General features: G+C 35.4%; 1 protein-coding gene across 1 annotated transcript in view; it reads right to left on the bottom strand.

The window, feature by feature from the left end:
- Positions 1-24,286, bottom strand: part of dnmbp (dynamin binding protein) — a gene marked incomplete at its 3' end in the record, with an annotated part of 64,872 nt that overhangs the window by 6,000 nt on the left and 34,586 nt on the right. Inside the window, exons 5-8 of the mRNA XM_073827897.1 lie at positions 5,200-5,396; positions 5,012-5,111; positions 4,774-4,921; positions 2,970-2,987 (exon numbers count right to left, since the gene is read on the bottom strand). Coding sequence (XP_073683998.1) covers positions 2,970-2,987; positions 4,774-4,921; positions 5,012-5,111; positions 5,200-5,396 — 463 coding nt within the window. The remainder of the gene's footprint in view (positions 1-2,969; positions 2,988-4,773; positions 4,922-5,011; positions 5,112-5,199; positions 5,397-24,286) is intronic.

The following is a 24,286-nucleotide window of genomic DNA, read 5'->3' as shown; positions in this document are numbered from 1 at the left end:
TGAAGCAACAAGAATGTTTAAATAGCTGAACAACATAAAAAAAATCACTGGAATTATAATTTGTTTGTTGCCTTTCGACAAGTAACATCGCTGTTAAGTTGGTTTACTTGCTTTAAGTACCCCATCATGAGCACAGAAATTGTGTTAATAACTGTTTCACATGCCACCAGAAAGCATTAATATAAAAAATGCAAGAAAAATGACATAAACTGTTTAGAATATGAGCCAATTTTCCCACTGGGGTCATATTCTGACTTTAAAAAATGGTTTTGCACAACTTGAGTCTAACCTGTAGGGCTGGGTAAAATAAATGTTTAAAAAAAAATCTTTTAATCATCACCTTCATTTGAACAATTTAGTTTTTAAAAGATACAATTTGGTTTTTAATAGATACTACTGACCAATGTATTATGATTCACAAACACTTATCAACTGGTTCTTTTTAATGAATCAAAAAATACAATGTGATCAGTGTAGTCTGATTCACAAACAAATGACTCTTATGAACTGATTCTTTCTAGTGAATCAAAAACATACACTGTACTGTACACAAACTAGGGCTGGGCAATTTGGCTTAGAATCAAAATCTCGATTAATTGAACATTTTAACCCGATTACGATTAATGAACGATTATTTTATTTATTAATAAAATTATATTTAATTATATTTATATAATAATTATTTTTTTGCCCTCATAGTTCACTGACAAGTTTTGTACAGTAAATATGTTCACATATTATAAGCGAGAGATTTTTGGATGAAGGGTGCATTACTTGATTTTAAAATAATTGAAGGAAACACACTATCTACGATCTATGATTATTAATTGAACATCAGTGTTGAACAACTGAAATTAAAGCAAGCATTGCTTAAAACGAAAAGTCACATTTTTCTTAAATTAGTGAAAATAAATAACTTGCACTATTGGAAACAAAATAAATAATTTTCAATGTTTTTCATATTAAAAGTAGAAAATAAGCAGTATCTCCTCTAAATAAAATTACCCTTGTATATCCTGTAAAAATACTTTTTACTGTATAAATACTGTTTAAGCTCTCCATCGACATGTCGGCGGAATAACGGAACGGAGCGCTTGTGTTTTTTAAAGGGAAAGTAATTGAAATAATCTTCCTGGAAAAATTTTAACGATTATAGGTTCTGAATGTCGATTTCGATTATTTTTCGATTAATCGCCCAGCCCTAACACAAACTGCCAACTAGTGTAGTCTGATTCACAAAAACATTAAATTTTATCAATGGTTCTTTTTAGTGAATCAAAAACATACAACATGATCAGTGTAGTCTGATTCACAAACAAATGAATCTTATAAACTGGTTCTTTTAAGTGAATCAAAAACATACACTGTAGTTACAGAGAGTTGATTTTCCAGCAAAAAAAATACATTTAGATTTATTAATTTAGCAATTAATACTATTTAATTATTATGAATAATACTTCTTAAATAATTTACTCGCTTACAATGAATAAAACAACCAGGGATCGTACAGACACTGTAAAATGAAATTTCAGGACTTTTAAGGACTTTCATGCACTAGTTTTTGTGTACTTTTTTTGTTAACCACAAATTAACCATGGTTTTCCTACACTAACCAAAGTTAAACCATGGTATTTGTAGTAAAACTGTGGTTATACAAAAACGTGGTTACTACACTCTTACTGTAGTAAAACCACAATTTTCTTAAGGGATTTGTATTTGTACTTTCTGTATTTTTGTAATTTCTTTCTTTCTTTTTTTTAACTGTACTGCCTGTTTGATGTTTTCTACTGTTTAATTAAAAAAAATTGAAAAAAAGATTCAAGAACCCACTCCAAAATCCTTATCTGAAACTAAGCGGGTTCGTGAATCATTTCGCGAATTGAAAACTATGATTTACGAACCCACTCCGAAGTTCCTTATCTTAATCAAATGATTCACAAAAGCAATTTAAATTCCCGATCTGAATCAAATGATTCACAAAGTCCCGATCTAAACCAAATGATTCACAAACTCTCTCCGAAGTCCAGATCTGAATCAAATGATTCACGATCCAATGGGCGCGCTTCGAAACAGTGAATCATTTTGTGACACAATGGTTTAACTGATTCAGTTTCGAACAGCTCCGTTTCACCCATTACTATACATCCTTTTTAAAAAAATTACAAGCGAAGTCGAAATTCGAAAATTAATGGCTCATTAAATTTGATCTGGTTTTTGCATTCATTTGGTTTAAATGAATGATCGAAATCAAATTTTAATCAATTTCTGTTCCTCTTTTCGCATCTTCAGTCATGTTAACAACACTGTCAGTACTATTACTGACTTAATAAGCGAAAAAAGAACCAAAGAACTGTGTTTGGAATAGTTGAATTTCACTTAAAAAAATATGTGCTTGTTGATAAAATTAAACAATTTTTTAAATAATTGAAGTACTTTTCAAGTCCCACTTCAGAAATATTGCTATTCTCAAGGGTTTTCCAGTCCTTACATTTCAGTCAAACTCAAGTACTTCAAGCACTTTAAGCACCTTGTACGAACCCTGACAACAAGTGATTCATCATAAAGAGGCAAATAAACGTGAGAATTGCTCATAATACAAAGTTTCAGACATTAAATTACTTGCGATAGATTTGCGCACAATTTACAGCACTGAGAGATATTCTTTCTCTATGTATTAACTGAAACTGTTATACTAATAACTGTTATTACTGACAAATACTGAAATGAATTAGAGTTGAATCAGGAAATCTAATTTAATACCTATCCCTTCTCATTTGTGCAAATTTAAGTCAGAATATGACTCAGAATTGACTAGGAAATCACAAAACACAAAGCACACACACATAGCATACAAGGCCCCCTGGTCACACACACAAACACAAGGAGAAAAGGGTTACGCAGGTTAATAAATGTTCAGCATGCTGTCTGGCACTTCACATGCAGTTGCTTTAGAGTTGCGTTAAACTTACCACTCACGGTATATCCCTCTGTCAGGAGAAAGAAGGAGAGAGAGGAGAAAAAAGGGAACAAAACACACAGTGTCGAGTTAAATCATCTAAAAGGCTTATCACATATAACGTCCTTGTTTTAAACTGCTTATTTTTAAAACAAAAGTCATGTCTTGCCATTACGCGGCAATGAATGTGAATGCACCGGGCAAAAGGGCAAGACGACAAACGTGAAACTGAAAAACTATTTGTGTGCTTGATTAATAAGCTGCCCGTTGCTGGGGCAACTCATGCCATGGGTGACCCGCTTCAGGCGAGAAGTAAGCCTTCGTGGGGCCTCAACTCTGATCTCCCACTGAGAGCCAAAATGAAATGTCAGTCAGAGTCTAGTGCACTCAAGTGTGGAAGTTCAAAAGTAATAAAAGACAGCAGACATTATTCTTAAGAAGCTTTTTAGAGGATTTATTCCTTTTTTATAGCAAGCTTCATCAGAGTAACATCCCGCCAGTGCCAGAGAATCAACATGTTAGCAATTTTTTTTCGACTGGACTCTGAGTCATTTGGGATAAAGCTGTAGTCTTGGCAAAGTCTACTTTCATTTTGAAAATGTCTTAAAACTTGGGACAAACTGCTCCATGTTCCTGCTCCCTACTATGACGGAGTGAAAAACATTTTTGGAACTAATGGGAAAATGTTCTGAATATTTCCTTGTATTCTTTGCTAAAGCAAATATCAAGAACAAACTAAACTCTGTACTAACAGGAAATGACAGCTTAAAAGACGTAGACGGCAAATGTTTACAATAAGAAACTAGTCAAGAAATGTGGTTGCAACAGGTGTTAAGTTCAAATAAAGCCTAAACCTAATAAATAACATTAGAGGAACAAGCCGGAAACGTTTGATGAAACACTGAAACTAAAAAAAATGGCGAAACTAGGTGAGGCACATTCCTCTCCCGCCATGCATTTCTAATCCACAATAACAAAGATCTGGAAACTCAAAGACATAAAGCTTCACTGTTACGCAAATACACTTCCATTCAAGAGTTTGGGGCTGCTAAGATTTTTCAATGTTTTCAATAGAAGTCTCTTATGCTCACCGAGGCTCTATTTATTTGATCAGAAGTACAATAAAAACAGTAATACTGTGAAATATTATTATTTAAAACAACATTTTTTAATTATAGTTTTAAAATGTATTCCTGTGGCAAAGCTGATTTTTCAGAAGCCATTACTCCAGTTTTTAGTGTCACACAAGCCTTCAGAAATCAATATAATATGCTGATTTGGTGCTCAAAAATAGAAAACATCACATTTCTCTTACACTGAGTGCTCTATGTGGCATAAGGCATATTAATAAGGTTATAGTATAATATCCTGAGCAAAACTTTGGGCAAAGGGCAAAGATGTTTCCTGTTTTGGAATGCCACAGATGCCCTTAGTCATCCAATGTCCAATTAGATAAATAGAAGTAAAAAAAACAAACTGGTTCCTCTAGATTTTAAGACACTATGACTTATAATAGCACGAGTAAGCCCAGCACACCCTGTAGCATTTCTTCTGTTGGTGATGTATTACTATAAAATTCTGTCTACGTCACATGACTGACAATCCCAGATACCATTAAAAGTGACAGATCATGTGTAACGTTAAATATCACACAATTAGTGTCCTACACAACTTTTTTCTCACACAGTTACACACTGTTAAATATTACGATTGGCGTCAACATGCTTATCTGCATCTGATCATGCGTTGGTAGTGGTAACCACACCGTGCAATGAGATGAAGGTGTCTGATTCATGTAAAACAGCTGTGAAAATTACCTGAGCTTCTCTAGACATTCCAACACGTGCTTCTGGATGTTCTCGTCCTTCTCGTAGGTCTCCAGTAAAGAGATGGCATCGTCATGATTTTGGCAATAGATCTTGTAAACCTCTTCTAATTCACATTTGTAGTCTAGGAACACTTGCCCTGGATGAGCAAACATGAATATGGTAAAACAACAATATGGATATTGATCAAAATCTATAATCTGAGTTCAGGGATTTTATTTGCTCTAACCAATTGAGTCTGTATCCTGGAGGGCCTTGTAGAGTCGACGTGAAAGGTCAATTACGGAGTTGATGTTTCCAAAGAGACCATCAAAATCAATACTCTGGACCTATATGAGATGTGGATATTTGAGAAAAGGGTTTTAATGGTTTTTCATTACATAAATACATCGTTCAAGTTTGTTGAGTGTTTCTTGCCTGTTTCCTCTGCAGAGGTTGGATGATCTCTTTCACACACATCTGAAGATCCTTGATGTAGTCATGTTCTGTCTGCAGAAGCTCCTCGATGACCTTTGACCTTTTCTCCAGCATCCTTTGTTCGGGGTCTTCAGTGGTGGCCGTTGACGCCGGGGATGACTCCAGAGACTTAGGCTGGGAGGCAAGCAGGGTCATTTCTAATGAGAGAGAAAGAAAGAATGCCCTTGTCAACCACAAACAACGTACAACTTTGTTGGCCACTATTAGGACAGTTTTTTTGATTTTTGTTTTAATAAACATGGTGCAAAAAAAAACAAAAAAACTTTAGCACAATATATAAAAACAACTTTTTGGTTGCTGCAGTCGATCAACTTCAGCAAATCATTTTTGATCATTCTTACACCTCTAGAATTAAAAAACAAATGATAGATAGAACAAACAAATGAATGACAGATAGAACAAAAACAAACAATAGAACAAACAAACAAATGTTAGAACAAAGAAATGTTAGAATGAACAAACTATAGAATGAACAAACAAATGATAGAACAAACAAATGAATGACAGACAGAACAAAAACAAACGATAGAACAAACAAACAATAGATAGAACAAACAAATGACAGAACAAACAAATGATAGACTGGATGAAAGACAAACAAACGATATATAGAATGAACAAAGAAATGGACAATAGATAGAACAAACGAAGAAATGGACGATAGAATGAACAAACAAATGGATGACAATGAACAAATGATAGAACAAACAAGTGACAGAACAAAAACAAACGATAGAACAAATGATAGATAGAATGAACAAACAATATATAGAACAAACAAACAAACAAACAAATGGATGATAGATAGAATGAACAAACAAACAAACGGATGATAGAACGAACAAACGAACAAATGACCAATAGAACAAACAAACAAACAAACAAATAATAGAACAAACAAATGTTAGAATGAACAAATGTTAGAATGAACAAACTATAGAATGAACAAACAAATGAATGACAGATAGAACAAAAACAAACGATAGACAGAACAAACAAATGAGAGACTGGATGAAAGACAAACAAACAAACGATATATAGAATGAACAAACGAATGGACAATAGAACAGACAAACAAACAATGGAACAAACAAGCAAATTATATATAGAGCAAACAACCAAACTAACGATAGATGGAATAAACAAACAATAGATTGCTAGCTAGATAGATAGCTGTATAGATAGATAGACTTTGATCTTGCTAGTACGGACATAATAAAAGATTTCACACCAGTCTGAATGGATTACGCTCATTTATAAAACATGAGGAAGAACAAGGGAGACATGAATTAAGCTGCCAGTTAGAATAAGAAAGAGAAGACAGTTTGCTCTGCGTGTTGCCATTGGCTGTCCAGCGGATGTCATGGCTTGGAGTTTAGTTTGACTGCTCTTTGATCTCTTCGGTCAGAACTGGCACTCAAATGCATCTGGGGCAGGAGAGTGTGGGAGGGAGATCTGCTCTCACGCATGGGTGCCTCCCCACAATGCTGCCTGAGATGGTGCTTCATGGAGGTACAAAGGACTGTCATAGCACGCAGTGAGACATGAACCCTCTCAGGAGCCAAGGGGAAGCATGGGACTTTGCATAGTCTGTGACAGACTATGACAGAAAACGCCAACAGGTATTAAAATAAAGCAAAGTCCCAAAGATATTGGTGTATAGGTAAGTGTTGTGGTGCGTGTGGAAATTTCAGTTTCAATTTACAGTGAAAATGAGAAGGAGAGACTCATTTAGCTTGTTTCTGGCTCATACTGACATCACGCTACAATAAGTCTTTAATGCTGATAAGAGATTTGAGTGCAACTCAAAAGGCCTTGTAATTCCACTTCACATTTGACCTCTGAAATTTTACAGCAAAACAGAAACTGAACTGTTCAGAAATGAAATCTTCAGAGCCTCTGTTCTGAGAAATGGGACAACTGTATATTCATACTTACAGAAGATTCAAACGCTCACTTATGCGTCAGAAGGAAACACTATGAATTAAGGGGGGTGAAAACTTTCTGAATTTGAAGATCAGGGTAAATTAAACTTATTTTGTCTTCTGGGAAACATGTAAGTATCTTCTGTCGCTTCTAAAGGGGAGTACTAAATTGAAAAAATATATATGTTATTTGGGCAAAATATAAAAAATGTTCACATCTTCATTCTGTTCAAAAGTTTTCACCCCTGGTTCTTAATACATAGTTTTTCTTTCTGGAAACAACTAAACAAAAAAAACAGCTGTGGATCATTCAGGTAACAACACAGTAGTAAGAATCAAGTGTATGTAAACTTTTGAATGGTTTATTTTTTATAAATTCAACTATTATTTTCACTTGTGGACTATATGTAAAATATCTTCAGGTCAGTACTAAATAAAATAACATGCATTTTGTATGATTCCTCTTATTTTGGTAAAAAAAAAAAAAAATTAACATTTTGCAGATTCTGCAAGATGTATGTAAACTTATGTCCTCAACTGTAAAAATTAATATAATAAAAGCAATCATGTGATGAATCATGCACAATCCAGCCTTTAAACACTTATTATTAATGAACTAAAAACAGTAACTACTACTAATAATGTTAATTTTATCCATCCTCTTTATAGCTCTAGGCTTCTGTATGGGCAAACCTCTTGGCAGCAAGTAAACAGTTGTTTTCTAAGTCTTTGTACAGAACCCATTAACATGTGTGGCCCATACTAATTAAAGATAAAAAAGTGGTCTATGCAGCATCATTCATCCATTTACTAATTGTTCTACTTCACATAGAGTACATAGTACATACTCACACATTATCACTATAACGCAATCTGACCCACATCTAGTTAACAGGCCTAGAGTATTCATTGTTCTGAACAATAAAAAACTTCAAAGAGTAAAATCTCTCACAATACATTCATTTAGATAGTCTTACGAGTTTTGGTTCATCATGAAACTTAACTAAGTGAGCTCAGACGGTCTAAACGAAAGTGTTTGGATAAAGGACTTAATTTTCAAAACTGAATCTAAGAATCAGTCATCAAAAAAAAAAAAAAAAAATATATATATATATATATATGACGGACAACTGTGATGAACATTAGGGATTAATGGTGGTTATGAGGAAAGGTTAAAGGTTAAAAGGGCGAAGGGTAAACAGAAAGTAGATGAGAAAACGAAACAGAGAGCCAAAAAAGAGTTCAGTGTGTGGCAGTTGTGCTGCGCTAGAACTAAGGTTTCATTTCAAGTGTGTTCCAGCGCTCATAAACGTCTGTATGTGTGCCATGGTCTGGTGAATGGCGGAGAGGGTAATCTCAACCAAGCACACACACATGCACAATGGCTTCTCTTTCTGTCTCTGTGGACATAATTGATTGTGACATTATGTTTGGTCTGCTTCCAGGGTCGTGCTCCAGCCAATGTGTTCTGTGTGTTGCTCACATAGTTCCCACAATAGCAAACCCAGGGATGGACCAAAAAAAAAAAATCATGAAAACATTGTGCCTAAACAATTTTGAACTAGTTTTCCAACATAAATTGCTAATGTAATTACTTTTTATACACCTATAAAAATGGTGCACAGTGTGACAAGATAATTAACATACTCGATTTTAAAATTTAAATTAAACCTTGTATGAATGTATATATAAATATTGTTAAAATGTCACTGCAATTTTTTTTTAAAGAAATTAATTATATTCAGCAACGAGGCAATCAAAAATATATACAAAAATATACAATATACACTGCAGTTCAATAGTTTGGGATCAGTACGATTTAAAAAAAAATTTTTTTAAAGAAAATTCTTTAGCTCATCAATGCTGCATTTATTTGATCAGAAATACAGAAAAAAATGTAATATTGTGAAATATGATTGCAATTTAAAAATAATGGTTTTCTATTTTAATATACTTTAAAATATATTTATTTATATATATATATATATATATATATATATTTATATTATATTTATCATTTATATTTATTTCTGTGATGCAAATCTGAATTTTTTATCAGCCATTACTCCAGTCTTCAGTGTCCCATGATCCTTCAGAAATTATTCTAATATGCTACTTAATATATATATTTTTTGAAACCTGTGATTAATAAAAAGTAAAAAAGAACAGCACTCTTAAAATAGAAATCTTTTTAACAATATACTTCACCTTTAAAATTTTGAGGTTTAAATCCCCCCCCCCCCCTTCTTTTTAATAAATAAATAATCCTTTTATTAAAGTAAAGACTTTTAATAAAAAAAAAAAAAAAATACTATACTTTTTATTCATTAAAGGATCTTTTAAAAAAGTATCACAGGTTCCAAAAAAAATGACACTTTCCAACATTGATAATAAATCAGCATATCAGAATTATTTCTGAAGGATCATGTGACACTGAAGAGTAATGATGCTGAAAATTCAGCTTTGATCACAAGAATGAATTATATTTTTTAAGTATATTAAGATAAATTGCAATAAAATTTAAATTATAATAATATGAAATTTTTTTCTATATATAACAATACTAAACATCTTACTGATATCAAACTTTTGAACAGCAGTCTAGTTAAAAATCTTAACATTTCTCCCAGTTTTATGTCATTTGATATGAGTATCAATATGTTCTACATCTCAAAAATTTGCAATAATACTACTAATATTTAATGTATCGCCTATATATATATAGATAGTTTATAATGGAAAATTTTGAAAAGCGGAAGCTGCATTCTCAGACTTTCAACCATCACTGTATATGATACTTCAACACGTTATTTAATGTTAAAATAAAGCTCACCAAACACACCAAATGATCATAAATCTATGTTTACACTCTATAAACCACTACTGTTAAATCTACAAAAAAAAGACCTTAGTACAACCATGGACAATCAATCTAAACATGATTTTCACACACAAAGCCAAGAGGCATAAACCAGTGTACACAGCAACACAACACTTCTCTCTCACAAAGACCACACTCCATGAACCTAACACCAATTACCAATTGAAATCTTTTCATATTGAAGATTTCAATTCATCTACGCAGACTTTTTATCTTTTTGTAGGCTTGTCTGTGTCTGCGACTCAGCAGCACTCAAAGAAAAGACCTCTAGGGCCTCTAAGACGTCACCCACCTGTTACCCTCCAAACTCCTCGTCCTCACTGCCACACACAAACACACACCAGAGGTCACAGGCGGTGCATTCCTCTAAAGCCGAGTGGAATCGTCCTACTCTGTCCCACTGTATCAACAGGGAAGGCTCTCTGTGGAAGACACAAACTCCATTCTGTCCCTGCATTACCATCTGAATGCATGGGAACCTGCACCATTACAGACAACTGAGCAAGCACAGAGACAGTTACTCACAGCCTAAAGCCTGGAGCTGGAGTTCTGATGCCGTTACATACACTGCACTGACACTAATTTTGGCAGGTCTACTCCGTGTTTTTGGAGTGACCGGCTACTTGGAGTCTGGCCCCACCTCATTGAGCCCGAATTCCATCAAGATCTTGAGGATCTCTCAATGCCAAGGCCTCTTTGCCTTTCATCACTCTTAATCTGTTTCTGTTTAAAGTGGGAGTCTTTGTTCAGGTGTACCAGCGGAGCAGGTGGGTGCCCATTTTATTTGATGTGCATCGAGCTACAGTGCATTTCAAACATGATTAGTGTTCAAATTTACTTATCTAAGATTGACCATAAGTAATGCATGATACTAATACGTAATACTAATGTTTAGATATATACACATACACTGCTGTTCAAAAGTTTAGGATCAGTACATTTTAAATGTTTTTTAAAGGCTTTTTTGCTCATTAAGGCTGAGTATATTTGATTAAAAATACAGAAAAAACACTAATATTGTGAAATATTATTGCAATTTTAAATAATGGTGTTCTATTTTAATATATTTTAAAATAGATTTTTTTCTTGTGATGCAAAGCTGGGTTTTAAGTAGCCATTACTCCAGCATTCAGTGTCACATGATTCTTCAGAAATGATTCTAATATGCTAATTAATTATCAATGTTGAAAAGAGTTGTGCTGCTTAATATTTAGATTCTTTAATAAATAAAAAGTTAAAATGTATTTAAAATAAGAATCTTTTGTGACAACATAAACTACCATTTAAAAGTTTGTGGTCAGTCAATTTTTATTCTTTCTTTTTTTGAAAGAAAATAATACTTTTATTGACCAAGGATGTGTTAAATTGATAAAAAGTAATAGCAAAGACGTATAAATGCTGTTCTTTTTACCTTTTTATTTATTAAAGAATCTCGAAAAAAGAATCACAGATTCCAAAAAAATATTTCCAACATTGATAATAAAAGTAATAAATCAACATATTAGAATGATTTCTGAAGAATCATGTGAAACTTTATAATGGAGTAATGACTGATGAAAATTCAGCTTTGCATCACAGAAATAATTCTATTTTAAAATATATTAAAACAGAAAACCAATATTTTAAACTAATAATATTTCACAATATTACATTTTATTTCTGTATTTTTGATCAAGTAAATGCAGCAATAATGTTTCTTGATATAAAGTGTCAGGCCAGATATAATACTCTATCAATAAACTATCCACAAGGCCAAACAATTAAGTAATTTCGCATAGACAAATGTGCTACAGACAAAGCTAACAGTTTTACAACTCTGAAAACGAAACGATAGCATTGTTATTCGTGTGAAACTGTTTTATGGTCTGACTGTGCTGAGCTGTTTTGTCCCTTTCTAGTCTAAGGTCACATGAATTATCAGGCCTGTGTGTTCAAGACAAAGTTCACATAAGACCGCCTATTTACCATGGATACCCTTCACAACCATCATGAGAGTAAGTGTGGGAGCAAGTCACATAGTGTTGCAAGCCACAAAAATCCAGTCCCTCAGACAGATTTACAGCACTAGTCAGAAATAAGAACGAAGTAAACATGGCTTGGAAAATGACAGTATGTCGCATTTGAATCTTACAAGGCTTACAAGTACGGATAAAACCCTGTTTATACGTGGAATTAATGAAAAACTAATTTCAAATAAGTTACGTAAAAACAGAAACAGGGCTAAAACTTCTTTACTAATTCTTTACATTCTGGTGCAGAAACCTGCGTCACGGAAACCTGCGTTTTTTGTTTTGTTGTTCAAAAGGCTGCAGGTTCACATTCCAGCTGTCTGTTGTAGTCAGATGTCTGATTTGTGTGGGATGTGACACACCCGTAATAAACGTGAACAAGCGTTCCATTAACTCTCCACATCCTCTCAGACGCATGCTTGTTTCAAAACATCCTAACCTTACTAGGAAATTTGAATGAAAAGGACATTGTTTGCTAATATGACTAAGAACAAATGTAGGTTTAGCCTTGCGAGTCTATGTAATTTCTAACATATCTACAAAGCAATGAAAAGGAATGTCAAGAGGAACTCTACTGAAGAGATTTAGATTCTTTTTTAGGCAATCCATTACTCAGTAAAATCAATACCTTTACCTTTTCAACTGAAAACATTTAAAGGGATAGTTCATCAAATGAAAATTCTGTCATTAATTACTCACCCTCATGTTATTCCAAACCTGTTCATCTTTAGAATACAAATTAAGACACAAATAGAAACTGAGAGCTTTCTGACCCTGCATAGACAGCAGCACAACTACCACGTTCAAGGTCCAGAAAGGTAGAAAGGAATCGACCAAAGATTTTTCTGATCGACTAGTAATAGTTCATTTTAAGCATTAGTCAACTATTAGTTGCACGTTTATTAATAAATGATATAAATCATAATAATGAGGCTTTAATTGACTACATAGCCTAATAAGCACTCAAGTGCACATACATTTGCAATAGCACACCAGCAGATATGATAATTATGAATGTTGAACACTGCATTAACGTTTTAATAATTTAATGATAAACTAGTGCTTTCTTTGTTTTCGGTTTAGAGATATGTCGACAACACTGACTCATCATCTTCGCAGTAGTGATGCTCGTGTTTGCACGTTTCATATGGATTACATAATCTAAAAATACATTTTTGAATGGGTTCATTTGAAAGTAGACATTTCACACTATAGATATATTTTTCATGTCTGTAAGGCAAGTATACACAGAGTTTCAAAGTTTCGCATTCAAGTTCACAAAGACCGAGACAGCAGAAAGCGCATCTGGATTGCTTTAATTATTTTACAAAAGCGCAACGTTTCGTTGTTATTGTGAGTGCAAACAAATAAACATACTGTAGAGTCTTTACAGATTTTAAAGATGAGCATTTGGATGTCCTGCCCGATGTACTATAGACTTATTACCACATAGACCAGCCGTTAACCCACTGTCTGTCACTGCTGGTTAGTTGACTATTAGGGGGCAGCCCTAGTAAGGACATCATTAAAATAGTCCATGTGACATCAGTGGTTCAACTTTAATTTTATGAAGCTACGAGAATACTTTTTGTGTGCAAAGAAAACAAAAATAACGACTTTATTCAACAACATCCATGACAGTCTTAGAAATACTTTCACAACATAAATTTTTACATATCGAGCAGCTGGCTACTTTGTTTGGCTACTGTGACATTTCAGTTGTATTCTCTCACAATACAATCCAGAACACCTGCATGCACGTCATACAACCTAGATTCATCACATATAACATCATCAAAATCTCACCATTATTCTGGCTAATCTTGGTGTTATGCTTGAATATCAGGTTCACAAAACCACTTTTTTCCCACAGAACTGTTGATTCACAGAATCTGATAAAATGACTCATTGTGCATATTGCTGTGGTCCAAGTCATTTAGTCGTATATAATCCACTTAACAGCCTGAGATTAGCATTACAGAGGCATGCCGTAACTGCATGTATCCTAACACTCTAGGTCTTTTATCAGGGCGGCCCACTGGGACAAAACAAAATGTTCAAACACAAATAGGAAGACGTGATATACGTCTCCACTAAGAGCCTTGCCTCTACAGTTACACAAAGAAAAGCTTCACTACTATCATAGCCTACTGTCATTGACACATCTGTCATGAAGGGTCTGTGTCTGATTGCTGATAAATAAGAAGAATAGCACTTTGAGAAAAATTACTCTCAACATGTGGGTAAATATTCAGTCTCAAGTGAGGAATGCCAAAAATTGGCATGAATCCCCTAATTAATGAAGAATTTGTTTTTCAGGTTAAGGGTAAGAGCTCCTGACCTACATTAACTAGTTAATTCCCTCCTCAGCCTGTGACTTGAGGCTTTTGTCTGCCAAGCTGGCCAATGACTTAATGTTGTACCAATGTTGTGTGAGGGTTGGTTAAAGGTTTCCACCTAATCCCCTTCCAGCCCATTGGCATGGGCAGCTGCACAGGGATTACGAAGACCAGCAAGAGGCGACCTTATAAATTAAGGCACACCAACACACACACAAACACACTTATTTGTACATTATCAACAGTATAATATTACTAGGCTGGTGATTGTACCACAAGACCTAAAGAGCTCAATGGATAACTTTTTCATAAATAGCATTTTTAAGTACTCACATAGACCTGTTTTTGAAGAATAAATTAGTAATAATGTAGAAGTACATTTCTCAGGAACTTCAATCCTAACCTCTATTTATAAGAATATAGCTTTCCAGAAACTGCTGACTGCAACATTTACAAAATAAGGAAAAAACTGAATGTGAGCCAAAACAGAGGTACAGTTCTGACAAGCTTGAAGCAGATAACTTCAGAATATGAGTCAGGCTGGGCCTCCTCTTCATTGTGCCCCAAACTCAATAGTAAGCTGTCTTTGAAGGCTGTATAAATTGGGGGGAGGGTTTTGGTACCAGGCACATCCTAGTCCCAAAGATTTCCTCTGGAGTCTCTTTTTCTCCTCCTCCACACTGAGGTGCTGACTGGAGCACTAGGCTATTGAGGATTACCCTGGGCTGAACTGACCACCTGCTCTGTGTCAGACATGACACAAGCCAGACACATGTCCCACTGAGACACCCATGGCAAGTACCCATCACCAATCACTGACAACCATAACAAACACCTCATGGTAAAAAGCACTGATGAGGCAGCTATAACTGAGGACCATTTATTCCTGTCAGTGACACCTGAAGGAGTAGACAAAATTTAAACAGAGCTGGATCCATTTTGTTTTTCCACAGCGTGGAGGTATTGCTGAACAAATTTAGGAATGATCCACTTGTTTTAAAATCTTCCCAGTCTACTGACATTTTTGTTATGACATCCACCCGAATATTACAATGCACAATAACTTTTGTTAACTCCACAATAAGTAAATCAACTTCACCAGCTAATTATTCTTCAACTGCGATGCTATAGAAATATACAGAGCTACCACAAAAACTAAAGTTCAAAGACAAAATTTGAAACACTTGTTTCTCTGACACAAAGTCTATAGAGTGGGCCCAAAAATCTGGACAGTAATTGTCAAAAAAAAAAACCTACATTACAAAACAAGTGGCGACTTGGTAACTTTTTTCAACTACTACCTTTGTCAACTTTCAACATTTATTCAGTTATTGAAGTATTAGAGACAATATTTTGATAGAATGAGGTACCGAGGCACAGGAACTAGCTCCTTAAATTACCTACACTACCAGCCAAATTTTTAAAAATGTTTTTTAAAGAAATCTGCTCACCAAGCTTGCATTTATTTGATCCAAAGTACAGAAAAAAAACTGTGAAAGTTTTTACTATTTAAAATAACTGCTTTCTATATTAATATATTTAAAATGTAACTTATTCCTGTGATTTCAAAGCATAATTTTTAGCATCATTATTCCATTCACATGATCCTTCAGAAAAGGAAATGTTTTGCTTTACCAGAAAAACAAATGTTTCTTAAATATCTAAATGAGGCCAATGTAAAGTTCATGCCAAAGGGATTTTAAAATCTGATGCAAATAGTACTTCTTGGCTTTGAACACTTTGCTGCTTTTTTGTATTGTTGTTATTGTTTTTTCTCTAAAGACATGGTCTCATAAAACACATAGTGGCTGTCAAACAAAAGAAAAGCCTAAAAAGGAAAGGGAGGGAGAGAGACAGAGAACAAGGGGAGACAGACAACAAAACCTGTTGGACCAGTTCCCCCTCCCTTTACATTTCCAAGTTCACCTCTAAAGAAAAAAATCTGTGAAACTCAGCTCTGCACTGACAGCTTCAGCAGGTAGTATCAAAGACATGCATACCTATGCATTAAGATGGTGACAGCACAATCAGCACCTTTGGCATTTCCTGAATTGATCTGGAAATGCAGAGCTCTAAAGCAGAGCTCTACGACAAGGTCAAAGGAGAGCTATAAACATAAGCAATATTCCTACAATTGTTAGTTGACTCATTCTGTTACGTCAAAAGGCACCCACAGCCACCTCAAGGTGTGTTTTGCCTCTACTCTCAGACCTCAGATTTATTGTCATGGTACTTAAAGTACTGCTGGTACAAATGTGGTTTACCTTGTTTCTTTCTCCTGTTGGTGGCAAACTCTGACTTCCTGAGAGAGCAGGGTGCTGTTTTCCTATAAAAGCTGTTCCTGTCTAGAGAACCCACGTAAACAGGTTTCCGTGCCCGGCCTTGACCTTCCACATCCATTTTTCCTGAAGCCGAGGGATCACTGTATTGGTCCTTGTGGTCATAACTGAAGTTAACAGGATCCTCATACGACCGTCGCTCCTTTAGTGTCTGCTTCTGATAAACATCCTTTTCCCATTCCTTGCAGTGTCTTCCACCGCTGTGGTCAGTACTATAACCCTCTTGTCTTTGTTCTAAAGAATTTGACCTTACATCTCTATAACGGTCTTTGCTTTTCTGGTCATACTGATCGCTCTCACAACCCTTGTCTTCATAGCAGTCTTTAACCCCGCTATCATAACGTTCATCTTTCCAGTAGTTTCTATCATCCTTTTCTCTGTAATCGTGGTGATCTCCGTCTCTGTACTGATAAGAGTCTTTGACTTTAGGTTCAAAGCGATCCCTCTGCTCAGACTGGCTATTTTCTCTGTAATCACACCGGTCTCGAGGTTTGAGGTCATAGTAATTACCTTTCTTGCGTTCGTACCATTCCTTGTCATCTAGTTTTGACGGATCTCCAGATCTTTCTCTACGGTCACAGTAGTCATCTTTCCTAAAGTCACTACGGATCTTCTCTTTTTCTTTGTAGTCATAATAATCTCTTCGATCAATTGAATCCCGTTCTCTATACTGGTAGCGGTCACCTCGCTTACGGCCTTCCTCACTGTAACTACGCTCATAGCGGTCCACTTTTCTTTCATCACTACGATCATATCGCTGGTAACTGTCTCTGGAGTCATAGTGGTCTGCTTCTCTATATCGGTACCGGTCCTTTTTCCTGGTGTCGTAACGTTCTTGATGTTTACTGTCATAGTGCTTGTCTCTGGGGTCGTAACGGTCATAGTTATCCCGACCCCTGCGGTCCGCATCTCGGTAACGATCAAGCTCCTTATCGTAGTAGTCCTGGCTGTCACGGTCAAGACTGTACGCATACCGATCTCTCCGACTATAAGGCTCACGACCCTCACAGTAGTCATCTGATTCCCAAGAGTGGTACCGGGTCACATGGTCAGGACGTTCCTTACTCCTTGGGCTCTGTGCAAAGTCTCTGTGATCAGAGTAATCCAGTTCTTCCTGGTGCTGATAGAAACAGTGATTGCCGGTCCATTCCTGTGGCTTCCTCGGCTCCTGGTACACTGCTTCTGGAGACTGATAGAAGAACTGTTGAGGAGGGACTTCTCGGTAAGGAGTCTTGTCCCAGTCCTCATATTCCCAGCTATGTTGAGGGTACCCATTGGCTTGTCCGAGGTAGGCCTGGTGCTCCCAATGTCCCGGTGCGGGTCTAAAGTCTTGAGGGCACATGACTGGCTGCTGAAGTTGTTGTTGCTGTTGAAAATGCAGCATTGGCATGCATCGTTCCTTCTCCCAGCCCTCGCTCACCAACTCCTCAACGCTCTTACCTCTCTTGGGAGGAGACCTGTTGAAGTCCCAGGGCACTGGGGCAAATGGCACAGGCTGTCCTAGGACCACCTGTCCCTTCATAATAACCGTGAGAGTCCACAAACAGGACAAGCCGTGTTAGCCTCCCCAGATTTCACATTCCATGTCCAGATGTAGAGATGTAGAGGACTCCACCTGTCAGGCATGCTCAAACTCTCTGTCACGCTCTAAGTATCTTTCTCCGACGGCTCACTGAACAGGACTGTCTAGTTCAGACCTGAGAAACTCAATCTCTCTCTCTCTGTCCCTCTCTCCGCCCACCCAGCCAATAGGAGGAAGAGAGGGAAGGAGGTGGGGGAGGGAAGAAGCAACAACAGAGAGGAGGCAAAGGGGAGGCTTTTAGGGTTAATCATCGAACGTAGTCACATGAATGGATTAGAGCGAGGCTGTGATTGGCTAAAGTCTCTGTTTGCAGGAAAACACAGGCTGGACTTCACAAAAGAGGAGGGAGCATTATCTTCTTTCATTCCACAAACTTCTCAAAGGTGTTTTTAAACTTGGCATTACTCATGGGCAAAGCTGTAAATGCCCCTATTGCACAGTTTCTGCTTGTGTTTTTAAAAAAGTTTAGCTGGTGTATATGTTCTGTAATCAAAAATGTATCTGTTTGAACTTGCTCATACGTTTCAGAGTAAGAGCAAGATTCCCATGAATGTTATAATCTTCTACTTTCATGTTTCAACAAGCTGACCTGGGAAAGTTGGACACAGGCCGATTATTCCAGAGAGCACCGTGCACCGTCGAGTGCCTGCATACAGCACAATGAGCCATTGTTAAAGGCCGCCCCTGGTTTCACAGGCTAGGGCATCTTTTCATCCAAAAAATGCTATTCATGCGCTTCAGTATAGTATATCACTCCCTCTACAAAAAAGACAAAACAGTACACAGTACTGTGATTTCCTACTGCACGCAGTACTAAGAAAGTGTCACTGAATACAAATACTAGTAAATGTGGTAAAAATAGAAAAGAAAAATTTCTGGTGTTTTGCTACAAATGATTCAAAATGCACAATATTGCTCCAGGCTAAGACAGAAAAAGTGAGAATAAGAGATTTTGTGGGTCTGCTTGTCCTCTCTTTATAAACTTTGGTATTTTGATAATCAGTGTTTAAGATCTCACATTTCTTTACATGGGGCAGACCGAAACTGTGCATGTTGTTTTTTTTTTTACTTCAGAGACATCAGGAGCAACATTCCTCTGGTGTAATGGAGTTGTTCTACTTTGTTTACACAAGTACAACCCTTTGAAAAGCCACTGAATTCACAAAGACAGTGCACCTGGTGCCTTACGTCAAAAACATACATTTCATACATTTATATCTAAAGCTAATTGCTCTTAACATCCTGGGATAGAGAAAAAACTTATCTCATTTAGGACAAACAAACCTGCAGATCAAAAGCATTCAAGACAGACACTGTCCTTCATTGGATGCCTGTTTCATACATTTTGATTGGTCTGAATCTATCAGAGAGCCCAAAAAGTAATTACAGCAACGAAGCATTCAGATGCATGCTCGCGACAGAGGTAAGGACACGGGTCTTGCATGCCACTCTTCTCAACTTTGTTATTAGAATAGCCCTCCATCCAATCCCGCACAGCCTTTCCAGCAGGCGATGGGATCATACAGCGCTTTAAAGAGCCTTCTGTTAACCTGAATAGGCTTTCGTGCATGAGACAGGCACAGAAAAGCTGGGAGCTGGAGATTAGATCCAGGACACAAATGAGCTCTTGATGCTTTTTATGAGCAGCAAAACAGATCCCAATTAGAACAAGGGCTGTGGAAGAGGCAACAGAAAGCTAGAACGGGACACTCGCTCATAGATACACATATAAATGAGCCAGTCACAACTTGTTTTTTTCTTCCAACAACATGAGTATGGAAAGAACTGTTCCCACAAAGAGAATGAGAAATATGAGAGCATGCAAGTCTGATAAGCTACAAAACTGCCTTCAATTTCTTTCTTTCTTTTCCAGTACAGTTTCAAATAACTTCTAATCCTATCTTACTCCAAAATTCAGTCTGGTTTTTGTTCCATTCCAGAGATGATGAAATAAGAACTTGTCTCCTCCCTCCTCAAGAAAACCACTGTTCTGTGAGTACAACTCTGTAGCTGATAGGCTCTTGACTGACTCCCTGCACTGTAACAATAAATAACCATTGTTTCTACCCTCCCTGTTGAGAAACACACCCTGTTATGATAAATGTGGAAACACATACACATCTACCTAAATGAATAAAGAGAAACACACAAGGACATTATGCTACTTAAACCATTATGACACCCAATGATTTAATATGACACACATTGCTATAATTAAAAACATTATTAACCGAAATAATTTAGTTACTGTGCAGTGTAAATACTATGACAGCGTTTTAGTGGCATGTTAAAAAAAAAAAGAGATTAAAGTCACAATATTTCAAGAATAAAGTCAAATTAAATTGTAGCAATTAAAATATTTTGCTAAACATATATTTTTCTTGTTATATTTTAACTTTATTCTCGTAATATTTTGACTTTATTCTCGTAATTTTTTTACTTTATTTCCTTAACATTTTGACTTTTCTCTCGTAATATTTCGACTTTACTCTCAAAATATTTAGCTTTTATTCTCGGAAATAAAGGCTAAATATTTCAAGAACAAAGGCTAAATATTTCACCTTTATTCTCGGAATATTTTGCCTTTATTCTCGGAATATTTTGCCTTTATTCTCGGAATATTTTGCCTTTATTCTCTGAATATTTCGCCTTTATTCTCTGAATATTTCGACGTAATTCTCGGAATATTTCGACATAATTCCCGGAATATTAAGTCTTATTCTCTGAATATTTCACCTTTATTCTCGGAATATTTCGCCTTTATTTTTATATTTAATATTTTGACGTCATTCTCGGAATATTACATCTTATTCTCTGAATATTTCGCCTTTATTCTCTGAATATTTTGCCTTTATTCTAGGAATATTTCAACGTAATTCTCTGAATATTTCGACATAATTCCCGGAATCTTACGTCTTATTCTCTGAATATTTCACCTTTATTCTCTAAATATTTTGCCTTTATTCTCGGAATATTTTGACGTAATTCACTGAATATTTTGATTCTCTGAATATTTTGACGTAATTCTCAGAATATTTCGAAGTAATTCTCAGAATATTACGTCTTATTCTCTGAATATTTTGACGTAATTCTCTGAATATTACAACATAATTCTTGGAATATTACGTCTTATTCTCAGAATATTTCGCCTTTATTCTCGGAATATTTCGCCTTTATTCTCGGAATATTTCGACTTTATTCTCGAAATATTTCGACGTAATTCTCTGACTATTTCGACGTAATTCTCAGAATATTTTGACGTAATTCTCAGAATATTTTGACGTAATTCTCGGAATATTACATCTTATTCTCTGAATATTTCGCCTTTATTCTTGGAATATTTCGCCTTAATTCTCAGAATATTTCGACTTAATTCTCGGAACATGATGTATCATGATATTTCGTGATTTTAGTTTTTTTTTTAAACAAGGCACTAAAATGACATCATAAAATACAGTTTTATTAAAATCCACAAAAACATTATTTGTTAGGAAAACTCTGAATTTGTTGTTAAAAATTGTAAACAGCAAAGATAAAGTAGTAAGAATTATTAAGAGGAATAAAGAATTTTTACGTAAAGATGATTCAATAACATACGCAAACAGTGTTGCTCCATTCCACTTTAGTCAGTCCAAGACATAAAGTTGACACAGAAAACAAGTGATATTCACCAAGACTTGGGCAGCACTCCAAACCAAAGGCATGCCTGATAATCACTTCTGATGAGCCACTGATGAAACTCCTTGCTTTAGAAATTGACCCATTATCAAATCTAAAACCTGATCCAAGTTTCAAAAGGAATTCCTTGTCCCATATACTTGAAAACAGATGGCTGTGACTAGCAAGCAGGTTACACTTATCAAGGAAGATGTTTACACAGCTGTGCGCAAACAGTGTATGCGGTACACATAAAATAGCGTCACGTGCTGTGAACACAAAAAACAAGCAAAAAAACTCACTGGCTATGAAATAATGACTCATTACAAAATCAATCTCATATGAAAAAGAAAAAAAAAATCTTACCAGGTGCACGTGTGGCTCTGGTTCTGAGAACATGGCCAAAAAGGGCTGTGAGACGTACCACAGGCTGAATCAGAGAGCTCCAGAGTCTGGATCTAAAACTACTGCTCTCCATGACCTCCAAAAAGGCCTGATTGCTATGGTAATGTCCACTACTTCACCAAAAAACAGGAGTAGAACTGAGACAGTGAATATGGGAGTAAAAAGACATGCAGAGAGAGAGATGCAGGCATAGAGAGCAAGAAAGAGTGCAAGAACACGGGTGCAAAGAGGCCATATATTTCATATGTACATGGGAAAAGTGCAGCCAAGAGGACCAGCATTCCACACATAGGTAATATACCCATGTTAAAGCAATTATAAGGTAGTACCTTTTAAATTATAACTACACATACAATCAATGCTTGATTTTTAATGTTTTTTAAAGAAGTTTCTAGTCATCATCAAGGCTGTGCACTGTAAAAAGTTTTCACTAGTTTCAACTTAAAAACTTAAGTTCATCAGCTGCCTTAAAATTTTAAGTTAAATCAACTTCAAAGTACAAGTAATTTTAACTAATTTTATTGTTGTGAGTTGAAATGACTTGTAGTTTTAAGTTGATTTAACTTAAAATTTAGGCCAACTTAAGTTTTTAAGTTGAAACTGGGGAAAACGTTTTTACATTGTGTTTATTTGATTAAAAATACAGAGAAAAACGTAATATTGTGAAATAATTTTACGATGTAAAATAAAAATTTTCTATTTTAATATACTTTAAAATAGAATTTATTCCTGCGATCAAAGCTGAATTTTCAGCATCATTACTCCATGATTCAGATTCAGAAATCATTCTAATATGCTGATTTATTGTCAACGTTGGAAAAAGTTCTACTGCCTAATATATTTTGCAACCTTTGATAATGTTCTTTTAGGATTCTTTAATGAAGTTAAAAAGAACAGCATTTGTTTAAAAAATAAAAATAAATAGAAATCTTTTCTAATGATATACACTACTGTTTAAAAGTTTTTTTTAAGAAATGAATACTTTTATTCAGCATGGATGTGTTAAATTAATAAAAAGTGATAGCAAAGACTTATATTATTTTAAAGTATATTAAAACAGAAACCATTATTTTACATTGTAATAACATTTCACAATATAACTGTTTTTTTCTGTATTTTTAATCAAATAAATACAGCCTTGATGAGCATAAGAGACTCCATTAAAAACATTACAAGTCTATTAAGGGTGAAACTGTTACTTTAGTATTTGTGAATGAAGTTTAAAAACATGACTAAAATTTAAACCTAAGACTGAGGTGTTTACCAAAATCTGACAAATTACATGATGTTCTACTGTACAGTGAATCACAGCCGCAATGCCTCACGTCAGACTTTAAAAAATGTGGTGCAAAAACATGATACTCCCAGCGCCACTGTCTACTGATTCTTCCAGTTCAGCCCTATGTCTGGGTGTGTTTTATTCCCTGGTTAGGTGTGAAGGTCAAGCAGAGACCATCTATGTGAAACCGCTAAATATTACATAAGATCACTGAGAGAGCATTAGAAGTACAGAGGCTATTTAAACTTGTAATATAGTTGACAACAACTTTGAGAAGATGTCAGCAAACCAGCCAAAGCATGTTGATATACTGTAAATGAAAGACTTATAGGAAAGAAGTTATGTTGACAGACATGCAATGGAGAATTTCAACATAAATAAAAGTATCGACACACCCAGTAGAGTGAACTTCGTCTCACATGACGTTTTAGTGGCATATCGAAAGCACTCATCGGGAACACCTCTAACGCTCAAGATGTAATTTGACCTCAAAAGAGGATAGCGGCTGATTACTGTGGATATTGCACAAGCAAGAATGCTGATATGCAAATCTACATATCCAGTTATTCAAATCAAAATGGTGCATGACTGAACACAAGCAACTGACAGGT

The sequence above is a fragment of the Garra rufa genome, chromosome 22 (genome assembly GCF_049309525.1).
Source record: "Garra rufa chromosome 22, GarRuf1.0, whole genome shotgun sequence".
NCBI lineage: Eukaryota > Metazoa > Chordata > Actinopteri > Cypriniformes > Cyprinidae > Garra > Garra rufa.
This window is presented reverse-complemented; position numbering and strand designations above follow the sequence as displayed.